We start from the raw sequence: 21,353 nt of genomic DNA, 5'->3' as shown, positions 1-21,353 counted from the left end.
TTCAATAATTGTACTGGTATACTTATTTATTTATTTATGAAAATATGAAAATTACACAAATCTAATGTGTTAAAAATAACACTTCGTAGATAAAAATGTTGTTGTTTTTATCATAAGAAGGAAAACAAACATATTATTTAAATTAAATGCGTATTCAGAAATAGATACTTGATTAAAAGTAAAATGAAACCTGAGTCACAAGATTACAATCAAGAAAAACAAGCAGGCCCTAGACCTTAAACGGCAAATTCATATTCATCTAAAATTCCTTACGCGAATCAGAATGTCTGGGCCCATTACTTTCAATATCAGAAAAATAAATAATCATCGAAGACCGGTATAGCAGTCATATCGACGCAAAGACGACGTGAAAATTACTATTTTGCTGCATAGCGCATACCAATGGTTCTACTATTTGTAAATACATACATACATAAACTCACGCCTATTTCCCACCGGGGTAAGCAGACTATAGAATTCCATTTGCTTCGATCCTGACACACTTCTCTTGCTTCCTCCACATTCATCAATCGCTTCATACACGCACGCCGGTTCAGAGTAGATATTATTAAACCTTTTCTAAGGACATCTCCAATTTGGTCATCGTAAGTCCTTCTCGGTCTTCCTCTGCCAGCCCTACCATCAACTTTCGCTTTATATACCGCTTTTGCAATTCTATTATCCTTCATCCGCCCTATTTGTAAATATAATGACTTTATACCGATCTATTTGTATGTATATTTAAGGCAATAAAAATTAAAAAGGAATTGAAGGAAAGAAAGGAAGGGTAGACCTAGGAGAACATTTATGAAACAAATACAAGACAAGGTGCAGGTCGTGTTCCGTCGTCAAATAGGAACCTTCATAATTTTGGGACGCCCGAAAAATTTGCAGTTAGCTTCAACAAAAGTACAATAAATATTATATATAAAGTCTAAATATTATAGTCCGTATGAAATACCACAATCACAACAAAAATTATCACATAAGTAGGTAACCATAATAAAATAATTTAACTTTTAAAATGTGATCCCCTGTGATCGGCCCAAAAAATAAAAAACTAACTTAGGTTTCTTCTTGTGTACTTACTAACATTTATTTTTGTCCGGAATAAACCATGTCTTATTTTATTAAAAAAAATCGGAATAAAAAAGTAAACTTACGACTCGTTCTCGAGGCAGCCAGCGTCGATAGAGCATTGTTGAGATGTTTGTACTCGTCTTGTGCTAGACACAGCCTCTGCTTCTTGACATCGTACATCTCCTTCTTGGCCTGCGAACAATTAAAAAAAAAACAATTAAAAAGTGACCAAGATCGGTAAAAAAAATGTTTCGTTAAAATTATAAGGGTATCTAATACCTTAAAATCGGTACCGATTAAAATTGTGACTGAATTAAATCAGTGCAAAAAACAATCTAAATCTAATCTAGCCTAATAGACGCTTGCCACTGCTGTGCGTACTCCGGCCAGTCCCTCCGGCAAGCGTCCAAGTCGTCACGCGTCTTTCGAAAAAAAAAAGAAAAAAAGTCTACCACGACGCATGTACCCATCATGAGCAAAAATGCAATAATAAAATAAAAAATAACTATTCCTGCCGGGACCGACGGATTTCTAATGACAGAAATGATGAAATCACTACGAAAGATGTTGACTAAACCCTCTGATAGAAGCAGGATATACGTAAGAAGGTATAGCCAACACCATCCGTCAATAAGTATCTTAATTATTTTACAATACTAGTCAAGCATGGCGCAGACTCTTCTAAGAGTCAGCAAAGAAAGTCGTGGTTAGGTTAGGTCAAAAGGGCCAAGATTCAATTCCCGAATAGGAAGATCTTTTTTAGAATATCTTCCTACTACTTTGTTTTTAGTCATTGTTGTCTTAAGTGTTGTTACTTGCGTTTTTTAATCTCCTAAAATAATCTATGTTAAGTATATTATTTATTATTATGATAAAAAGTTTCGTAAGTCCAAACAACGAAATAATTTATCCTTAAAATCTAGATTACAGGTTAAAATACTAGGAATTACAAGGAAAATATAAATAAAATAAAAAAAAAACCAGTTCGGTTGTTTAACAAAGCGATAAAGTTATATTAAAACAATAAACGTACAAAACTTATCGGTCCAAAAAATTAAAACTGATTGTATTTAAGGAATTTATTAACTTATCGGTCCAAAAAATTAAAACTGATTGTATTTAAGGAATTTATTTTAGGACCGAGGTTAAAAATGCATTGAATGCTTGATGAAAATCACAAAATGCCATTGAAAATAAAGTCACAAGAGAGCAGAATATTTTCAATGCAAAATACGGCCTCTGTGGTCCAGTGGTTCACGTGGTGCTCACGATCCGGAGGTCTCGGGTTCAAATTCCGGTGGGGACAAATCACAAAAATCACTTTGTGATAGTTTGGTTAGGACGTTACAGGCTGATTATCTGACTGTCTAAAAGTAAAATGATCCAATGATCCGTGTTTCGGAAGGCATGTTAAGCCGTCCCGGTTACTAGTCGTGTCAGGGGTCTTTGGTAGCTCAATAATAACCTTGACACCAGGGTAGATGAGGTTGGTAATCCACCTCATAACACAATAGAAGAAAAATAATTCAAATTAACCACCCAATTTGGTAAGCGGGGTCACGAAACTTCACACAATCGTACGAAATTCATCAAGTCACTACCAAAATTAACGAGTCATTAGAGCAAAATTCCAAAGCTTGTTTTTTGCTGTGTACATAAATACAATATAACTCCCTGAGCAACGACTTTTTGCAAGGAATGCTTATAAAAAGTAACTACATACATCATTTCGTCCGTATCCTGTTCTGTTTTAAGAACCACAAAATTTAATAACACGTCTACATCATATCGAGACGATTGATCCAATGTCTCGTATGTTATTGAAAGTTTTTTATAAATTTGGAACAAGTTGCACACATCCATCACGTTTGACAAGCTGATGAGATGAGAGTGGTGATATTTACAGTAAAGAGCCGGAGCGAGCCGGTCATCCGGCAGGCGTGCTGCAGGCGGCTCCAGGTGTGCGGCGGGCACTGTGGGAACGTGCCGTTCCTGCTCAGCACCTGCGTCGCCACGTAACCTTGCCCTTCATAATACGCCACTTCAGACACTGGCACTAAACGCACTTCCGCGGAACGAATCTGACGCACTGACAGTATATTCTCGTAAATCGCCTCATCTTCCAAGTTTTGTCCTTCGGGGCACAACCGGTAACCGAACTCGCGACTGATCTCATCGAGGTTAGCGTACTCGGGACGCTTGCGCAGCTCCTCAAGGTTCTGGTACTGGGGCTCGTCGCGCACGCGCAGCCCGGGCGGGCGGGCTGAGGAGCGGTCGACGCGCACGCCATACTCCGGCGGCTGCTTCACCATGCGCGCCAGCTTGCGCGTGCCGCAGCAGCCGCGACACCAGCTATGTGCGCCAGCGGAGGCTGCGCGGGCTCGGAACGTCGACGGCGCGGGCTCGGGCTCGGGGGGCGGCGGCTGGGACCACATTGTAAGCGCCCGCCGCAACGGACACATCTTAACCCCCAAAAGGGCGCGCGTCGACTGGCGCGGGCGCGCGGAGCTCGGATGGCGCGCAGTGGAATGCGCCCGCGCCGCCGAAAGAATGCAATCTCGGGCGCATTTCGGAGGTCGATCTCTCCGAAGGGCCGGGGTCCGCGCCCGCGCCCGCCTCCCGGGCACCGGCCATCTGTCGTAATAAGTTCGTCGAAACGCGCGGCCCGCTCCGAGCAGTGAGGTGTCGCTGTAACGGACCCCGGCTAACCTCCTCCCGTGTCCTCTGCACGCGAATCATTCATCGAATCAAACATAAATTAAACTAAAATTCCAGAACGACTTTCATTTCACTGTCACAATTTTCTTCCTCTATTAACGCCTTTACTAATGATTTGAAAAACTTGAGTCTCAGCATTTCGAGTCGTTTAGTTGGAAGGAGCGCGATGGTAGTTAGAAGAAACTTGTTAACTACGACAATAAACATTGTCGTAATCGCTGTTAATTCAGCTGAAGAAGCCGGCTGCGGCGTCGACAGCGGCGCGGAATGCTCGGAGGCCGCCACTTGACATGCGGCGGCGCTGTCAGTCGCGGCGCGGCAGTTAGCGCGCGATTTTCTCAGATTTTCCACGTAATCAATTTACGCGGTTAATGGAGGCGCGCGGGGGGCGCGGGGGCCGCGGGCGCATCTGGCAGCGAGTGCAGGTAGACGCGCGCATTTTTGTTCCGGAATTCCTTTACACGCATTTGCAATCCCGTCCTGCCAGACTGTATAAACGTCCTATACCCGACTTGCCAAACCGTGTTTACCTGCAACGCTGTATCTACGGCACAATACAGCGACACTTTCCTTGAGCCCTACTACACGATCCCGAACAATCTGTAGCTACTCTGTATAAATATATAAGCTAGCTTCTCACGCGACTCGAACCTCGGACGGCAAATAGTTGGCATTTTTTCCTAGCTAACTAACCGCATAATTCCTAAGCCACACATGTGTGGACGCGTGTTTGATTTTTTTCTATAGATATGTGGAAAGGGAGCGCACGTTCCCCACAATGTGCTGCTATGCTGATTTACTTCCAAGAACATCAGCGCACGGAATTAGGAAAACACGGATCAAAGTGTAACAAAGCAAAAGATTCGACTAAAAAATGCGTCGAGACTTTCGAAGAAATTTTTCTTTGGTGACGAATTTCGGAGAAATTATTTCGGTTAAAAGACCGAGATCAGTGGGATCGTAAAAGCAAATGAGTTTTTAAGTTCAAATAAGTAGTTTGATTCATAAAAGTGTGGTTAACGAGTTAATGGTGTATGGAAAGTAATTTGGCGCGCTGCCTACATTCCTTGCTGCGGCTATGTACTAATAGCACCATGTGTTTTTTGCTAACAAATGCTTCGAAAATTTGAGGCAGGGACGAAAATAAAACGGAATGTATCCGCAAACGCTAAGTTTAATGTGGACTTGTAAAGGAATTTCGGGCAGCGAGTGCTTTAGACACGAGATTGTGAGACTTTATTTCAGCTGCGTACAAAAAACCGGGGTTCGGTTAAATAAGTCTTTAAATTAGTCAATAATGTCGGTAAATGTAAAGAATATAAAACCCCAGCTTAAGAATGCAGGTATTTTATAATTGTATATTATATACATTAGTATTCGAATGAGTGACATTCCGAGAACGACCTGGAATGCCAACGCTACACTACTCTACATACAGTGGATACTTATTCTCGACTATTTCAACAAAAACACGAGATTTAATAACGTGGGAGTAGGCCCTCAGAATAAATCGGGATAAGAGCTTCACTGGAATTGTTTTAATAATTATTTTCTTATTGTTGGAATCTTTAAGTTTGCCGGGGGGTTCTACAGAGTAAGCGCATCTGCCTCCCTCGGACCGGTTGTTTTTCGACTCACTCTACCATGCACCTCTCCCTTTCCCACCCGCATCACCTTTTTACTCCACCCATCCCGCTCGCACTCGGGGCTCCACGTAACTAATTTGACGTCTTTTTCTTTTCGTTGCCTATCTGCTGTAAACGACCGGGGCATTCGAGTTTTCTTTCCCTTTCAAAAATGTGTGCTTACTTCCTTTTATTTTATGTTCTAATCAGTTACGTAATGCTCTAGTTCCGTATTTGTCATATGAGTTGATGCTTCGATCGCAACTTTGTTAACTACTCTTTCTAGGTCACACTATAGGTCATACTCGTGAAAGAAAGATGAAGAGCTTCTTCTTCTTCTTATAGAGGAAAATATTTTAATCTGTCTTAAACCCTCATTCAAGTTGTTTCATTGTTTGTGTTGTTATGTCAGATCATCTACTTGTCCCAACGTATCTATTGCATATAAAAATGCTGCCTCTAAAAAATCTTGACTCCATTTTCATTGTTTATTGTATTCAATTTCGAAATCACTACCATAATAGCTAAACTTGTAGACCGTATCGAGAACTAAAACGAAACATCCAATTCGAACAAAAATTTGATAAACAACATGTGATTGAATGCCCTTTTCATGTTGTTGGGTTATTTGTTGATCGTACATGTTGATATGATGTTACAAGGCTTCTAAAACAAAGGTTTAAAAGGTCATGCATTTTGACCCTTTAGATGAGTTTATCAGCAATGTTTACCTGACTATACCTGGGCATAACATTAGTCATTCGTGTATGTCAATATCAGTTCCAATATTTGCTTTATTAAATCATACAACTACATCATTTGTATTTTTGTGTCTTATATTTTTGTAATCTTTATTGAACCAGGTTATATCATCAATTTTACTATTAATTATAGTCTGTGTCTTCGTGGTTCTTGTATAAAAGGACATTCTAAAGAAATGTACGCAAGTAGCTTGTACTATTTTTTTATCGCTGTAAGATAATAGCTATTATGGCATCACCTACCAAATTTATTTAAACCTAAGTACTAAGTTTTCAAAGGATTTATTTAAAACCTAGTTTTACCTATCTTCACAGGTACCTACTATTTTGACGTATATCTTTTTTATTATTCCAAACAGCCTCTAAAACAAAAGCTGAAGGTCGTTCTAATATAATACCGGCCCGTCCGTCCGTCCGTCCAAATTTCAACCTGCTTCTTTTTTCTTTTTTTTTTCGTCCGCACCGGGGTTGGATGCGATTAACATTCCCCGAATGCCTCACGCCTGCCGCTCGCTCAGATAACCATAGAGCTTGGATGATCGCAGAGGCGCGTTCGAGTTTTAGGAGGGAATTCTGGTCTTGGTTAATAGTGAGTTAAAGGTGAAGTTGTTGGAGTGAACAAAATAAATGGACAATATTTAGAAAATTACTAAATATAAAAAAAAGTAAAGACATATTATGTATTGTAGACGATTTCGAATGAAAATGAAAAAATAATTTACTTTCCGGAGCAGACTTTTGGAAGTGAAATGCGAGTACTTAGTACTAAAGTAACAGCATAACACCTAAAAGTTGCACTATAATACTACATACCGTTAAATAGAAGAACCAAAAAAGTATAACTACAGTAAAAAGTAACACAACCTTCCATAATTATCGTGAGGCCGTGTCTACAGCGTTATAAAGGTGCGCACACACGCCATGGCCCGTCGGAAAGTAATCTCCAGCAAGAAGCGAGCCTACGGGCAGTACCGACATTACCATATTACAGAAATTATTACCATTACAACATAATACGCCGGGAAACTGGCGGCCAACCTACCCACATTTTTCATAAAACTACGAGGTTGACTGTACAATTTTATTCTTCTATATAAGTACATAAAGTACTTACGTAAAAACTAAGTTGGCAGAGCGACTATTTACGTCAAAACAAGAAATTACTATGGAATTTGTATGAAAACGTACACCGTGACGTCATAGAAAAATTTGATAAAATATCGAATACATTGGTGCATTTTTCTTGATTAGTAAATAATTGAAATAGAAAAAATTAAATAGCTTTTGTATTAATTAATTGTATTAATTTAGAAAAATATTATTTCATTATTTATTATTAAACAAGGAAACTACCATCCATAAAAGAACTAAACGAAGAAAAAAATAATAATGTCCACCTAATAAATATTATTAAATTTCAAAACAATTGAAAAGAAAAAATACGCCATTTTCCAAAAACAAAATCAACTACTTACATAAAGAAAACAAAAAATAAAAACCACGATCGTTCTAAATTTAAAATAATTTTACCTACTAAGTAAAATAAATGTAATTTATACGCCTCTGAGACTATATCTATTTAGATACAATCTGTTAGGGAACACAAATATTTATGTAGCATGTTCTTAGAAGACACGTGACTATAAAGTACACCATCTGTGGAACCATGCGCGGCGTGGATTCGAACTTGGGACTCCGATTTGAAAAGCAGACGTATTACAAAACGCGCCAGACTCGCTTATCAAGTAGTGACGAATTTTGTATAGCTATTTGACTTGCTGCCTGTGCGTATTCAAAGCATTTTTTTTTTTACTACACTACAGAACCCAGTTGTATAAGGTGTAATAATGATATTTATAAATGTACCATGAAATATAACACCTAAAATATGAAGTAATATAAAATTAAATAAAAGTAGAATAGCCAGACTTACTGCTTATAGACAACTTTTCTAAGCAACCTTTAGTGAGTAAAATCCATACAAGAAGGTAACTACGGCTTTTTCTTACTGGAATGGGTTTAAAACATTCTCCACCTAACTGCTCCTTCGCATCTTCTTCATAAAATTCAACATAAGCTCACGACTGTAATCCCAATTGGGGTAGTCAGAGTCATGATGAACTAAGTATCTACATTTATCAATACCCCATCTTTCTATACACATACATAAAGTCGCGCTAGTATCCCTATAGTGGTAGGTAGAGCCACAAATTATCAATAAGATAGGTAATCGCAACCATGCGTGATAGTCTAAAGAAGTGTTTCTGAACCTTACTTTTTTTACTTTTTAAATAAGTACGAACAAATCCGTCAAAAGGCTTATATTTCCAAAGAGTCTTGAGAATGGCCGAATATTATTCATACTAATATACTTTGGAGGCAGCGTAGCGTTACACACGATTATCCTTCCAGAGAGAAAAGATAAAAAATAAAAAATATATGACAGAAGGCCGGGCCTCCAATAGGGCTGGTAGGGAGGCTGTATATATTAGTAATATATAAAAATGTATTTGAATACCGGTATCATACATTAAATCGTTATAATGTGTAAATATCTCTTACAGTCTTACCACCTTACAAATAAAAAATAAACCAGAAATGAACGTGGGTTTAAGTATTTGACAGCCAAGCAAAATTGAATCCAATTATCATACAATTCGACTGAACTTTGCTTGGCTAGCTAGGTAAACCCACGTTCATCCCTGGTTTATTTTTTATTTGTAAGGTGGTTATTGTATAATACCAAGTGCTTTATGTTAGAAGATGTAAATACCTACTACGAGAAACTTAATGTATAAACATAGTAAGGAATAACACTACGTATAGAACGGCAACTCTCCGCTCCCCACCAGCGGCTGAGCTGGGTTTACCTCACCCCCCCTCGGTCTTACTTTAGTCTTCAATTGTATGGGCGTCAGACGTCACACACAAATGCGCGTGTACGACAACGTCAATGTGTAGTGTAAAACGAAGTTTTTTTGTATGAAGTGTCTAAGGTGTATGTTTGTAGTTTACTTATATTTCAGCTTAAATCTGAGAGAAATGCTTCTTCTCTAAAATACATTGTCTTTCATATCGTTTAATTACGATGGAAGCTCAAATTTGTCAATTTTGACGTTTACCATAGTTACGTCGAGATTTCTCGCTTGTCCAATTTATCGCGGTTTATCTGCATGCGTTAAATGCCTTGCTAAATCGTAAATACGTAACATAAGCTCACAGCTATAATCCCGATTAGGATTAGAGATACATCAAAGATGAACTAAGTACCCACACCTCACCGAGCTTTCTGTTAAGACGTATCGCCATCTGTAATGGCCTAACTCTGTTAGTGAAAATACATAAGAAAAAAATATTCCATAAACAACTGGCAACCCTAGCGGCAACCGAGCCTCGGGCGCACGAAACGCAGTTTGACGTATTCGTTTTTTACGCTCATATTCTTATTATTGGTCCGAGCGCTCCCGGTGTTACGAGCTTTTACGAGGAATGCGCCGCAGATGTGCGCGCGCGCAGACGCGACACTTAGGTACAATCTTCTTTTTTCAACTTGACGATAGAATTTTGAATCTCGTTCTTTTAGTTTTGGAAATAAATTCGTAATTCGATATGAATATCGTATGGATTGTAAGTAGTAGGTATGCGTTTTTAGAGAGAAGAATTGTGAAAACCTTTTCAACCTGTAACAGCAACGTAGTATTCTTTGTATGATATAATTTTCAGCGAACTATTTACCAAATAATCATATGTTCAATAGAATATAAAACTTAAGGTAAGGTAAAAAGGTCCTTTTCAATCAATATTGATATGACGATCGTGTTTTCCCATCTCTTTTGTTAATACTATTGCTAGGTACTACACTAAATACTACAAGACCAACCAAGCTATCAGGAAAGCTCGCTAATCTGCAGTAAACTGAACGACCATTACAGATGATTGCGACAAAACTTCTAGAAATGACATCAATCACTTGGCGAGGACTTGAAGCCAACTAACCCTTTATCGCATCCAGGCATGAGTATAAATCTCCTCATTGACATTTATAATTACTAAGGCTATTTTTATATTGAAGAGCAGTCGATCCGTCTTGAGGAACGGTTTACAAAGATCTACACTTCCAAAGAAATATGTTTTTTAACATTGTTCAGCACGAATCAAAATTATACGTACACATTTTGCCAAAAAAATCTCAAACACCTCGCAAATTTGTGTGTCGTAAGGGTATTTTATTCTTAATATTCGTGTTCCAAATTCAAATTTGAATTAGACTCGTGTTTTGTTGGACAAAAATTCGGAAATGTTTCGATATTTTTGATGAGAAGTACCTATCGTTTCAAGACCACTCTGATATCAAGACAAGTCAAAACTCACAAGTATTTTCTACCTAATAATAAACGTGGAAATGTTAACATTCATGATTTGGCTCGTTTGAAATAAATATTAAAAATAAACAACAAATTAATATGCTAGATCAGTATCATGTTGCAGTCTTATATATACAACATATGCGTAAACAATAAAAAAAAATGAAATAATATTTTACATTCAATATAATATTTGTAACTCTACCACTCGCTATTGCAAGTACATCAGAGTTGGCTTAACTTGTACAGTAAAACTGATAATTGGAATTCCCGAAGTCAATATTGAATAGCTTTGGGATAGCCTCTCTACCTGCGGCCTTCAAAAAGCAAACATCTAAGGAATGCAAAGAAAAAAACTCGTGAGAAATAGTAGAAAAAAAAGGAATCTTCTGTGTCGACGATGGGAATCGTGGCTTCTCGGAATTCGCGTGCCATTAGTTACTGGTTTTGTTTGTGTGGAGTACTATGGAGTAGTATACAGCCCCATTGTCGTTCCAGGATACGGACCAATGCTTGCGAAAATCGTATGCTATTATTCAGAGTTTTTTTTTTTCATTCGCCTATGGAGAGATCACCTGTGTTATTTTGAACATGTGATGTTCAAATTTCTGAGCACATACATAAATAAACTCACGCCTATTTCCCACCGGGGTAAGCAAAGACTATGGAATTCCATTTGCTTCGATCCTGACACACTTCTCTTGTTTCCTCCACATTCATCAATCGTTTCCTACACGCATGCTGGTTCAGAGTAGATCTTACTGAACCTTTTCTAAAGACATCTCCAATATGGTCAATGTACGTCCTCCTAGGTCTTCGTATGCCGGCCCTACCACCAATCTTAAGCATTTATTGTAAACATTAAAAAATAAGCAATTTTTGGAAGAAGTTACTAACGATGTCTTAATTCAAACAGCTTCACAAAGAAAAACAAGAAAATCATCACTACTGTAAAAATAATAATAATAATAAACACAACCTACCCACAAAAAACCAATACTAAAAAGACACCTTTTTTAAGAATATTACGCCTTTAAAACTACCTTGAAGGATTCGTATAGAATCTGCAATATATTGTTGGTTACTTTGTCCACTATTTGTTTTGTTGTTAATATACGCCTATTTTTTTTAAATTCTCCAAGCCATCGTTACTACAGACGCTAAGCACTAACTAACGGTGCTAACTCGTAGCCTGAAGGCTATGTTCATTACTCTGTCTTCAATGTTGGGTTAAGCTAAGGGGATATTAGTCTGATGATTATCTAGGCTCGTATTTGAGGCATTAGTTTGAACTAATCATTCATAGTACACTTAAGACAGAAACGAAACAATAGTTTTTCTTCTTCTTCTTTGATGATGTGGATTATGACGTGGATTACCTCATCAACCCTTTTTCTGATCAACAGGTTTCATGTTGTATTTTTTGTAAGTTTTGCGAGGAAACCCGAATTCCCGACAATGCGTTTCGGAGCTATGTGACCTAATAAACTGTATCGGGCTGGTTTACCCTTCGGGTTAGAAGTTTGAACAGGCAGTTATTTCTATAAAAAACCGAACCTGTCAAATCTTCAGGATATGTAAGTGGACTCCATGAGTTGATGATGAGTTCAGTTGCTACATTCTAAGCTCCATCCGATGTCTATGACAAATATGTCTACCTGGTAAGCAAAGGGCGTCAATAAAAGTCATTTAACATAGGCGGTTTAATGTAGGCTGTGAAGTAGATGACCAACTTCACCAACCCTGGTATTAGGGTTCGCAGAACACACTCGTGCTACTAATACCCCATGAAGGCCCATCAAATCCTCATACAAATCTCAAAGCGATGTTAAAGTATTGAGTGCGCAGGATCACAAACATTAGAAAATGCAGGCTCGGCAGGCTTGAGGACGAGGCCGAAGGACGGGGCGCATGGCCTCGACCCCGCGCGTGCGCGCAGCTTGTGTTACACCGCGCCGTAAAACTGCGCAGTGACCATCGCTTTATGGCTATTAAGGCACTCCGCAGAAAGACTTGTACTTTCTTTTCTGAATTTTCCTTTAAACCCCAAATCATAAATCGTTTATCCATTAAATCTTCACTCACATCATGCTTACAGAGCCCTCTGGCCTATGGATCTATAGGATTTGTGGATTTGAGCGAACGCTGTTGCAACGCAAACGTAAGAACAGCCAATGTGGATTCGTAAATCCTTTCCTGGCGACGCATAGTTCAGAAGATAACAAAGATCGTTTTTATTAAACCCGTTGAGCATCCCAAACCATACCAGAGGTATCGGTAATGATTTACGGTTGAGTAAACTTGGGCTTTTTTTTTCTCAATTGTCTCAGTGCTGGGTTATCCATCAAACTACAATGGAGCAGCGTGGTAGACTATCCCATCCTCCATCATTTCTATGAAGGGAGACCTCTTGCGTACTCTGTCGACAGTGGAACATAAAATAGGCTGCCGGTGTTTATTTGTAAGCGCACTAAAGTGTCTTGAATGATATTGTAAGAAGTATCTTTTCCCAGTATGGTCCTTGAAAATCCGTCTATAGTCAGTTGCCATGCGCACCCGAGTTTATCCAGTGTAACCCGAGAATGTTTTCGCGTTGGTGCGCACGCGCCGACGAACGGCCTCCGCGCCGGACCTTGGCGACGAAATTATGTGTTTCCATAGCCATTGTATTCGCATACATACATATCAAGGTATAAGGTAGTGGTTTTATTTGAAAATGTATGCGTGGTTGCATTGGAAAACTATGCGATGCAGTGTGCTTCAAAACTAGGTATGAATTGAGTAGAAATGTACTATTTTCTTTTCTCGTGTGAGCTGTAAGGTGGATGATCGATCTCATCAACCCTGATGTCAGGGTTATTATTGAGCCGCCAAAGACACCTGACATGACTCAAGTAACGACTACTTACTTATATCAGTAAGCAGTAACCGAGACCAACAGCTTAACGTGTCTTCCGATGCAGGGATGACCTTACTTTCAGAAGAGCAATCGGGTGATACAAAGTGTTTTTTTTTTTTATATGTCCCGGATTCGAATCCGGGACCTCCAGTTGCGAGCTCAACGCTCATCTACTGGACCACGGCGGCCGTTACTCTACTGTAAGATAGAACATATTTATATACCATATACTTACATGCAAGGCGGTACAGAACAAAGTGGTCGATTTCAGGGAGGAACAGTTTGTTAGAGATTGGCGAAGTGATCATAAACTTCATTATTAAAAACTTTCTTGCTCAGTTATTAGGTTTACTATCATAATCTTTTAATTACAAAGTTCACAAAATGTGGCGCATGAGTCGCTGTTAAAATATGACGATATACCGTCCGTGTGTCTGTCATCTGTTTGTGATTGGTGCATGGAAAGCCGCATTCCATTCTGATTTAAATTTTATAGGGCTGACTCGTACAAGTTACTGCATTTTAAAACACAAGACGAAGGGAGATCGGCCGGAGACTCAAAGTCAGAAGGGTTGACCCTAGGTCTGCGTCTTACCTTGTCCAACGCCTATCAGTGGCTGTGCAACGGGGCAATGCCGCTAGTGTAATGGGTTCATTTGGACCAGGTCACACTCGGAACACCTAAGCGTCTAGTTGGATGTGACGAAGTCATCAGAAACATACGTAAGTATGTTCAGAAACAATTTGACAATTGTATTCGACGAAATATATACTTACTTATTATGTACAAAATTATATAGTATCAACAAAGCATTTACTTTTTATCCTATTTGTTATTAGTGTAGATTACTGTACTTTAAATTTGGGCGTAATCTTGCTGTGTTTTCAAATTCATTATACTTTTTTCATAAAGTTTTAATTAGTCATCTGAATGAGCTAATAAAACTCTAAGAAGGCTTTCAGATTAGCTTTAAAATTTTATAATTCCGCTGATCGGAACATCCAACCAGAATCACAAGAAAATCGTCGACAAAAAAAACTAGTCATCCCCAACCCTAAGACCTAAGCATTATTAATAAACGAAAAATCCAAACTTAAGCACGTTAAGGCTCCATACTTAATTTTATGAGACATTTACATGTGGCGGCTGCTTCTGTGTTACGCGGAGATAAGATATGACATTCCTTTGTTGGTTTATTAACATTAACTTCGCCTTAATCTCCGATGATAATCATAATGTATGGACGGACTATAAGCTGTTGAAATGTATGAATTTCCTGTCGTGTCCTTTATGAAATATGAATAATAAAAATAAGATTTACTTTTAAAGTGAGATCGGAGAGCTAGATTATTTTTTTAATACGGACTTCTCTGTTTACTTACAACACCAAAAGAAGATGATGATGATTGTAATTATAACCCCAGGATAATGTCATAGAGTAGAAGTCGATTAGGGGTCAAATCCTGTCTGACAAGGTAATTTATAGACATACCTAATAATAACAAAAATCCTCTCCTAGTTACTAAGTACAAGACCTTGTCAAGTCTTCATGCCCTAGAGCCTATTTCCCTCAGGCTATTTCCTCAGAATTTCAAAGCTATACGTGACATTCCAGAGCGTCTATAAAAGAAAAAAAACTATAATTATAACAGACTGTAAAGCCTTCTCGAAGGTATGCGTCACTGGTCAAAAATTTAAAAATAAAACTATGTCGAATGGCCGTCGTCGTTCGAATTCTTGAGTTTATAAGTAATGGTACTTTTATTATGCACTTGGTTGCTATTAGGATAGGCAGAGGTACTAATCATCAGACTTGCTGCCACATTAGCATAAAACAAAGAGTAACACTACGTGTAGAAGGGACACTCTTCGTCCCCCACCGACAAGAGCTGGGAGCGAGCTTTTACCTCACCCCCAGAGGGGGGAGACTATCTGTCTCGCTCACACACATGAGGTAGGTAAGGCGGCACACGATAAGAATGAGATTTTTGTATGAAGTGTTGCATGATGTAAACCATGACTACGACATGCCCGGGAAGATAAGCAGCTAAACGCAATCTACATAACTTTTTTTGACGTGATTTATCGTAAATTTACCGCAAACAGCATCAACTACTTGGCCGGACATTTAGGGAGCTCTGAGGGCTCTCATCCGGTACAAAATTTATGCCTGAGGGTACCCAGTAGCAAGTTACCCAAACTCAATACAACCGCAGTAAAATATCAAACCAATGAAGATTACATTGTTCCAAACCTTAAATTGACTACTGTTAAAATCCCGGGGCTAAATTCGAGTATATATTTTATTACTAAAACTGTAGCTAAGTCCTTGTCAGGCAGATGTATGGTACCAATTAACATTCAATTCAAAAAGCCCAGAACGATCATTCTTTGCGGCCTTGCTATTTGTTTTTGGTGCCTCAGGGACTTATCTTCCAAAATTTAAATTGGACTCCTCCCAGTCTACCGAAAACGCCCGAAGGATACACATAGTGATGTGCGGTACAAACGATACTTGGAACAGATAGATATACTTTACTCATATTAAAAACGTAAAAGTCAAATTCAATCTTCTTCTATCGTGTGGGTTATGCGGTGAATTACGAACCTCATCAACCCTGGTGTCAGGGTTATTATTACGCCGCCAAAGGTCCCTGATAAGACTCGTGTAACGAGTACGTACTTACATCAGTAAATTGTAACCGGGACCAATGGCTTAACGCACCTTCCGAAGTACGGATCATCTTACTTTCGAATAATCGGGTGATCCTAACTAAAATAGGGTTCGCAAAGTGGTTTTGAGTGAAGAAGATTTAATATATAGATATAAACAACATTTATAATGGATAATTTGGTTGCATTTCACTGTTAAGAAACCCTTCATGTCTGTACAGAATAAGTGGTCAAACCTATATCTAACAACTATGCTAGGACTTAAAGCATCACAGTGGAACCTTCACTTAGAACGTCCACATTATTAGTTAATTACACTTCAATATCCATTCACACATCCGATCCCATCCCTAGCTATAATTCTTACAAATTAAAACCATACAATGTTTCGAACATCTGACCACAGCTTTGGACTTGTAAGACAGAAGCCAACGGCCCATAATGTAGAAGTATAATTCATCACTGTTGGCGCGAAGACGAAACCTTATTACGAATTTACGAGGCTGTCGGTCAATTTAAATCGTTATTTAAAGGTGACTTTTTTCAATATCATGTCAATCAAGTTTTTTATTGTGTTTTTACGCTGGCGCTGTCGCAGATAACATGAGATTACGAGAGGTTACATCGCCGAACTTAAATTGAATTTTATACAAACTGTGTGTCGCTTAATCAGCTGTAAAGTAACGATATATTTATTTACTAGCATTCAATTATTACTTTTATATTGACACGCTTGATAACATAGTAAGAGTATCAGAACAATTAAAAAAAAAAAAACGCTTATATAAATAGCCAAAGACCTAGCGAAAACTTACTATAATATTTATTTGTATTTAAACTTAAAAACTATTTGTACGTAACTTATTTTTACTTAAATAATATTTAAAAAATAAAAAAAAGACTAGGTTTCCACCACAGGCTTCGTTAAAAAATAAACAAAAAAAATCGATTTAACGCAAACGTCAGGCACACTTACCAAAAATAAACGTCAATTTCAATGTCTTATATTAATCCCATACATATTATTAACTTAAAACTAATGTTTAAAAAGCCCAGCTAAGCTACACTAGCTAATCTAGAGACACAAGCCGCTACACTACTAAGTCAGATACAAAGCCTCTTTGAAGTCAGAGCACAGGTCTAAGAGGGTTTGCCCTCGCGCGAGTTCCCATCCCACCCTACAATCAGTCAAAAAGAGTAAAACCTGTAATTTTTCATATAGTGTAAGACCTCTAATTACAAGCGCAGTAAGATTTCTCACAGTAGCTACCAATTATTATTTCAACGATTAAAAAATTCCAAGTTGACAGAAGTGAAGCTTTGTAATGTGTTATTGTAATACAGAAAATACACATAAAAGAGTTATGAATGGAGTACGTTCACGATAACAACGAAAAACGGTGGTAAGCATTTAGACTATGTTTTCAAGAACGGCAAAATTACATTTAACCCTTTCACGGACAGAGGCCATGGGTCATTGATGGTTCATAATAGGTAGTATGACATTTTGGTATCGGAACGTCCGTAGACGTTCTGTCCTTGAAAGTGTTAATAGTCAACGACAACGTATAATTTTATTGAACTTTGCTTGGCTGTCTTTCTTTTTGAACTATATATTAAAATACTAAGACAAAATATTTACATTAAATCCTAAGTACTAATGTATAACTTAACACCAGCCTAAAGAGAAAAAAAAAACATTTATTTACATATTGGACGCCACATTAACAAACTGAATTTAAATACAAAAAAAAATATTTTTAAAAAATTCACAGACGATAAAAATAACCATAAATATAATATATTTTAGTTAGAAGTCACCAGCATTAAAACGGTTACATAGAACAAGGTAACATAAGAAAGCAACACGCAAGTATCCCCAAAGGAGTAGGCATGGGGGGATAGTATAGCTATGGTTAAGTCTCACGTAAAAGGGGGCGAGCCTATTGTCATTAAACGGGCACAAAAAACATGCAATCAAATTCATAAAGAGATAGTTAATAAATACTTTTGCGACGGAAAATTGCACTTGATATCAACTTAAAGTTTTATTTATTTTTAAAGTACAGCCACATCACATACATTAAAATATTTTTACATTTAGAAGGTTACGGTATTGTGACTAATATATAAGTTAAGTTTTGTAAGTTTAGTTAAGTTGTGGTGTTGTGTAAGTTAAGTTTTCGTTACGATGTCACTAACACCCTGTAGAATGAGTACTACGAATAAAACGTGTACTTTCAGAAACAATCACCGAAGTATAAACTTACTCAGGGTACTTTCATTAATCAATACTTTTCGTGTCCATGGCAATTCGTCGTGGTGATTTCGATTAGGAATGTATAGTGAATGTAATCTGAGAAAATACGTACGGTCACGAGCATTAATATGTATACACTTTGGTACCATGTCACATTAACTTTTTTGACGAAATGAACTGTAAGTCTCACTAAATGTCAAATATGTTAGTGCGACAGAGTCCTAAAGTGGGTACATTAGATTGCTCATGACTGTACACCTGTATATCTGTTATGTTATTTTACAGTTCATAACATTATTATTTTTGAACTGGTACTTGCAAAATGTACTTCAACTTGTACAGTGGTAGACATACATAATAACTCATAATATTCTCGTAAAAACACGAAGCTAGATGCCAACTTATTCAAATGAATTACTTTTATCGAAACTTCAAAAAGGTTCATTTAGGTGGAGTTTGTTCAAGAGAATACAAAAAGTGGAATAGTGACGTCATCAGTAATCGAACGGAAATTGAAATTGCTTTTTTTCGGATTTGAGTGATTAACATTTTACAATTCATCAAAGACGCCAGCCATTTAGGGTTGTACCTATAAGGGTGATGGGTTGATCACCTATCATCTTACGCTTCATTCGACTAAAACTTGGCTGAGAGAAATTTTCTAACTAATACAGCCCTGTCTGTCTTGACACCAATAGGTCTCCATATCATTCTATCTATCTACTCAGCCTTGTATCCATCCACCCACTGCTCTTTTACGCCATCCTTTCGGGTCGAATCATCCGACCATGGGGCCAGTAGTCTGCCTCGATATCGTATACTCAACTTTATCCCATTTATCTAGTAACGTTCCTGACATTCCAATGTAAACGATAATTGTGACAAATGGTTTGAACAGTAGCGCGTAGTTCACGATCAGGTTTGGCTTGAAACTCCATTAATTTGAAGTCGGACTCGCAGTCGTCCGGCTTCTTAGCCTGGCTTTATCTTTGTGGGTTATTCTAATACCAACAATGGACATTGAATAGCCGGCTTGGAATGCGATACATAGGATGATTAGAAATGTTTCTAACGCAACATAAGCCCATGTTTATATTCCCAATAGGCTACTTGACAACCTAGTCAAAGGAGATACTTTTTATGAAACATCGAAACGAAAATTTTCTTTGGACTTCGTATGGAAATACTGTACTGTGACGTCATCAATAAAAGCGGCCAAACGTCGTACTCATTCTTACCTAATTCGAAAATAAGTCGAAAAGTAAAATGTGATTGATTTTTGATAATTTTAATCTTTTCTTCTATTTCTGTGTTAACATTTTATAATTTATCTTTGACCCAATCAAATACCCTCCCTATTGAGCTAGTCTAGAGGTACAAAACATCAAAACGGGTGTTACTAAAACCAATGTCCAAAACCATATGATTAACAATCCAATTATTTTTTATTTAGTAAATGGTATCATTTCAAGATAAGAACCCAAATCGATAATATTTTCTTTAAGAGGTGCAAATACAATATTAAAAAAAATAGAACACAACATTATTAAAAATAAATAAAATTGAAAAAGCTTAAATCCAATAAAATATAATCTGAAATTATTATTTAAAGACAGTGTGGCTTTTCGATATTTAAATATTGCTTGATCTGTTTTGTAGTTCCAGAACAATCTACATACAAACAAATACCTTTATATAATATTAGTATTGACTGATGTAGAAATAGTGTCTACATGTATACACGTTCGTTGAATATATCCTGTCCATCAATATCTCACGTTCATAAGTCATTCCTATCTAAACAAACATCACTACATCATAAAAAAGAAATATTTTTGACGTTACATTTTCGAAACACACCTTATTCTCGACATGTGACCTCTCTGACATTCGTCCAAATTTTATTTTTTATTTTATTGTACATACATAATAGATTTACACAACACAATTTATGACAATCCGATTGTGTATAGCTCTCAGACGTCTTTTTATATGCTATTTAATGTCAATCTTTGATGGATGAAGCGTGATGAAATTACTTTTTAAACTTTTTAAACTTTTTAAACTCCGCTAATCCCTATTAGTGTGGGGAGTCATAATAATAGTATTTATTTTCAGTTTTGATACTATTGTAATACTACGGAAGACTCGACACAAGCCCTCCTACAACTATACGTTTAATTCTGATGGGCAGTTATTCTGTGCGCCATGTGGCCGAACCTTCAAATCGAAGTTCGGTTTTGTTAGCCACATTAGAGCCTATCATAACATCGACCTGGGATAGACATTTAGGAGTCGCCGTCGCCGGACACGGCTTGAATGATATGGAATACCTATGTATCAATGATCTCCAGTTCTCCACTATATATACCGCAATGTAGCAGCGTGGTGGAGTAAATTCCACACCCCACAGGTAAAATTGTTCCCAGCAGTGGGACTTAGATGTAATGCAGGATAAAGACTTATAGAAATTTTGAATTTTAACTGCATCAGCGCTGTAAATATGCTCCATAATTGCTCCAATTTACTGAGAAACCGTTTTATATTTATAAGCAAATTGCATACACAAGCAACAAATAAAATAAAATAAACCTTATCATTTCCCTTTACGCGTTAATGTCACACTGTGATCAAAAATTATGTATTTGAGATTACGATGCGATGGATTTAAAACGCTACCGGGAATCGTGACCAATCAGAGACCGTTTTAAAATTCCAAATTTAAATTCCAATTTTAAGTGACCAATGACATCACCTAAGTGTGATAAGAGGAAGTTGAGAAATTTAAACTTTTTAAATGTTTGTCAAAGATATATCAATCATCAGAACAGAACATATTAGGTAGAAAAGTCTAAGGTATGTGCGGACTCGAGAACCGCTGATGAATATATATGCCGTTTTTACTGTTATGATCTGCATTTCTCTTAGAAGAAGATGAATAACAAGAGCCTAAACCTCTAATGTGCAGGTCC

The 21,353-nt window shown here is 37.5% G+C and overlaps 1 protein-coding gene across 1 annotated transcript in view; it reads right to left on the bottom strand.

Annotated features, from left to right (window-relative positions):
• LOC126375448 (protein kibra) overlaps positions 1-21,353 on the bottom strand; it is an 80,255-nt gene that overhangs the window by 19,809 nt on the left and 39,093 nt on the right. Inside the window, exon 4 of the mRNA XM_050022370.1 lies at positions 1,164-1,272. Coding sequence (XP_049878327.1) covers positions 1,164-1,272 — 109 coding nt within the window. The remainder of the gene's footprint in view (positions 1-1,163; positions 1,273-21,353) is intronic.

Source organism: Pectinophora gossypiella, chromosome 19 (assembly GCF_024362695.1).
Source record: "Pectinophora gossypiella chromosome 19, ilPecGoss1.1, whole genome shotgun sequence".
NCBI lineage: Eukaryota > Metazoa > Arthropoda > Insecta > Lepidoptera > Gelechiidae > Pectinophora > Pectinophora gossypiella.
The sequence above is the reverse complement of the archived record's forward strand: the minus strand, read 5'-3'. Positions and strand labels throughout refer to the sequence as shown.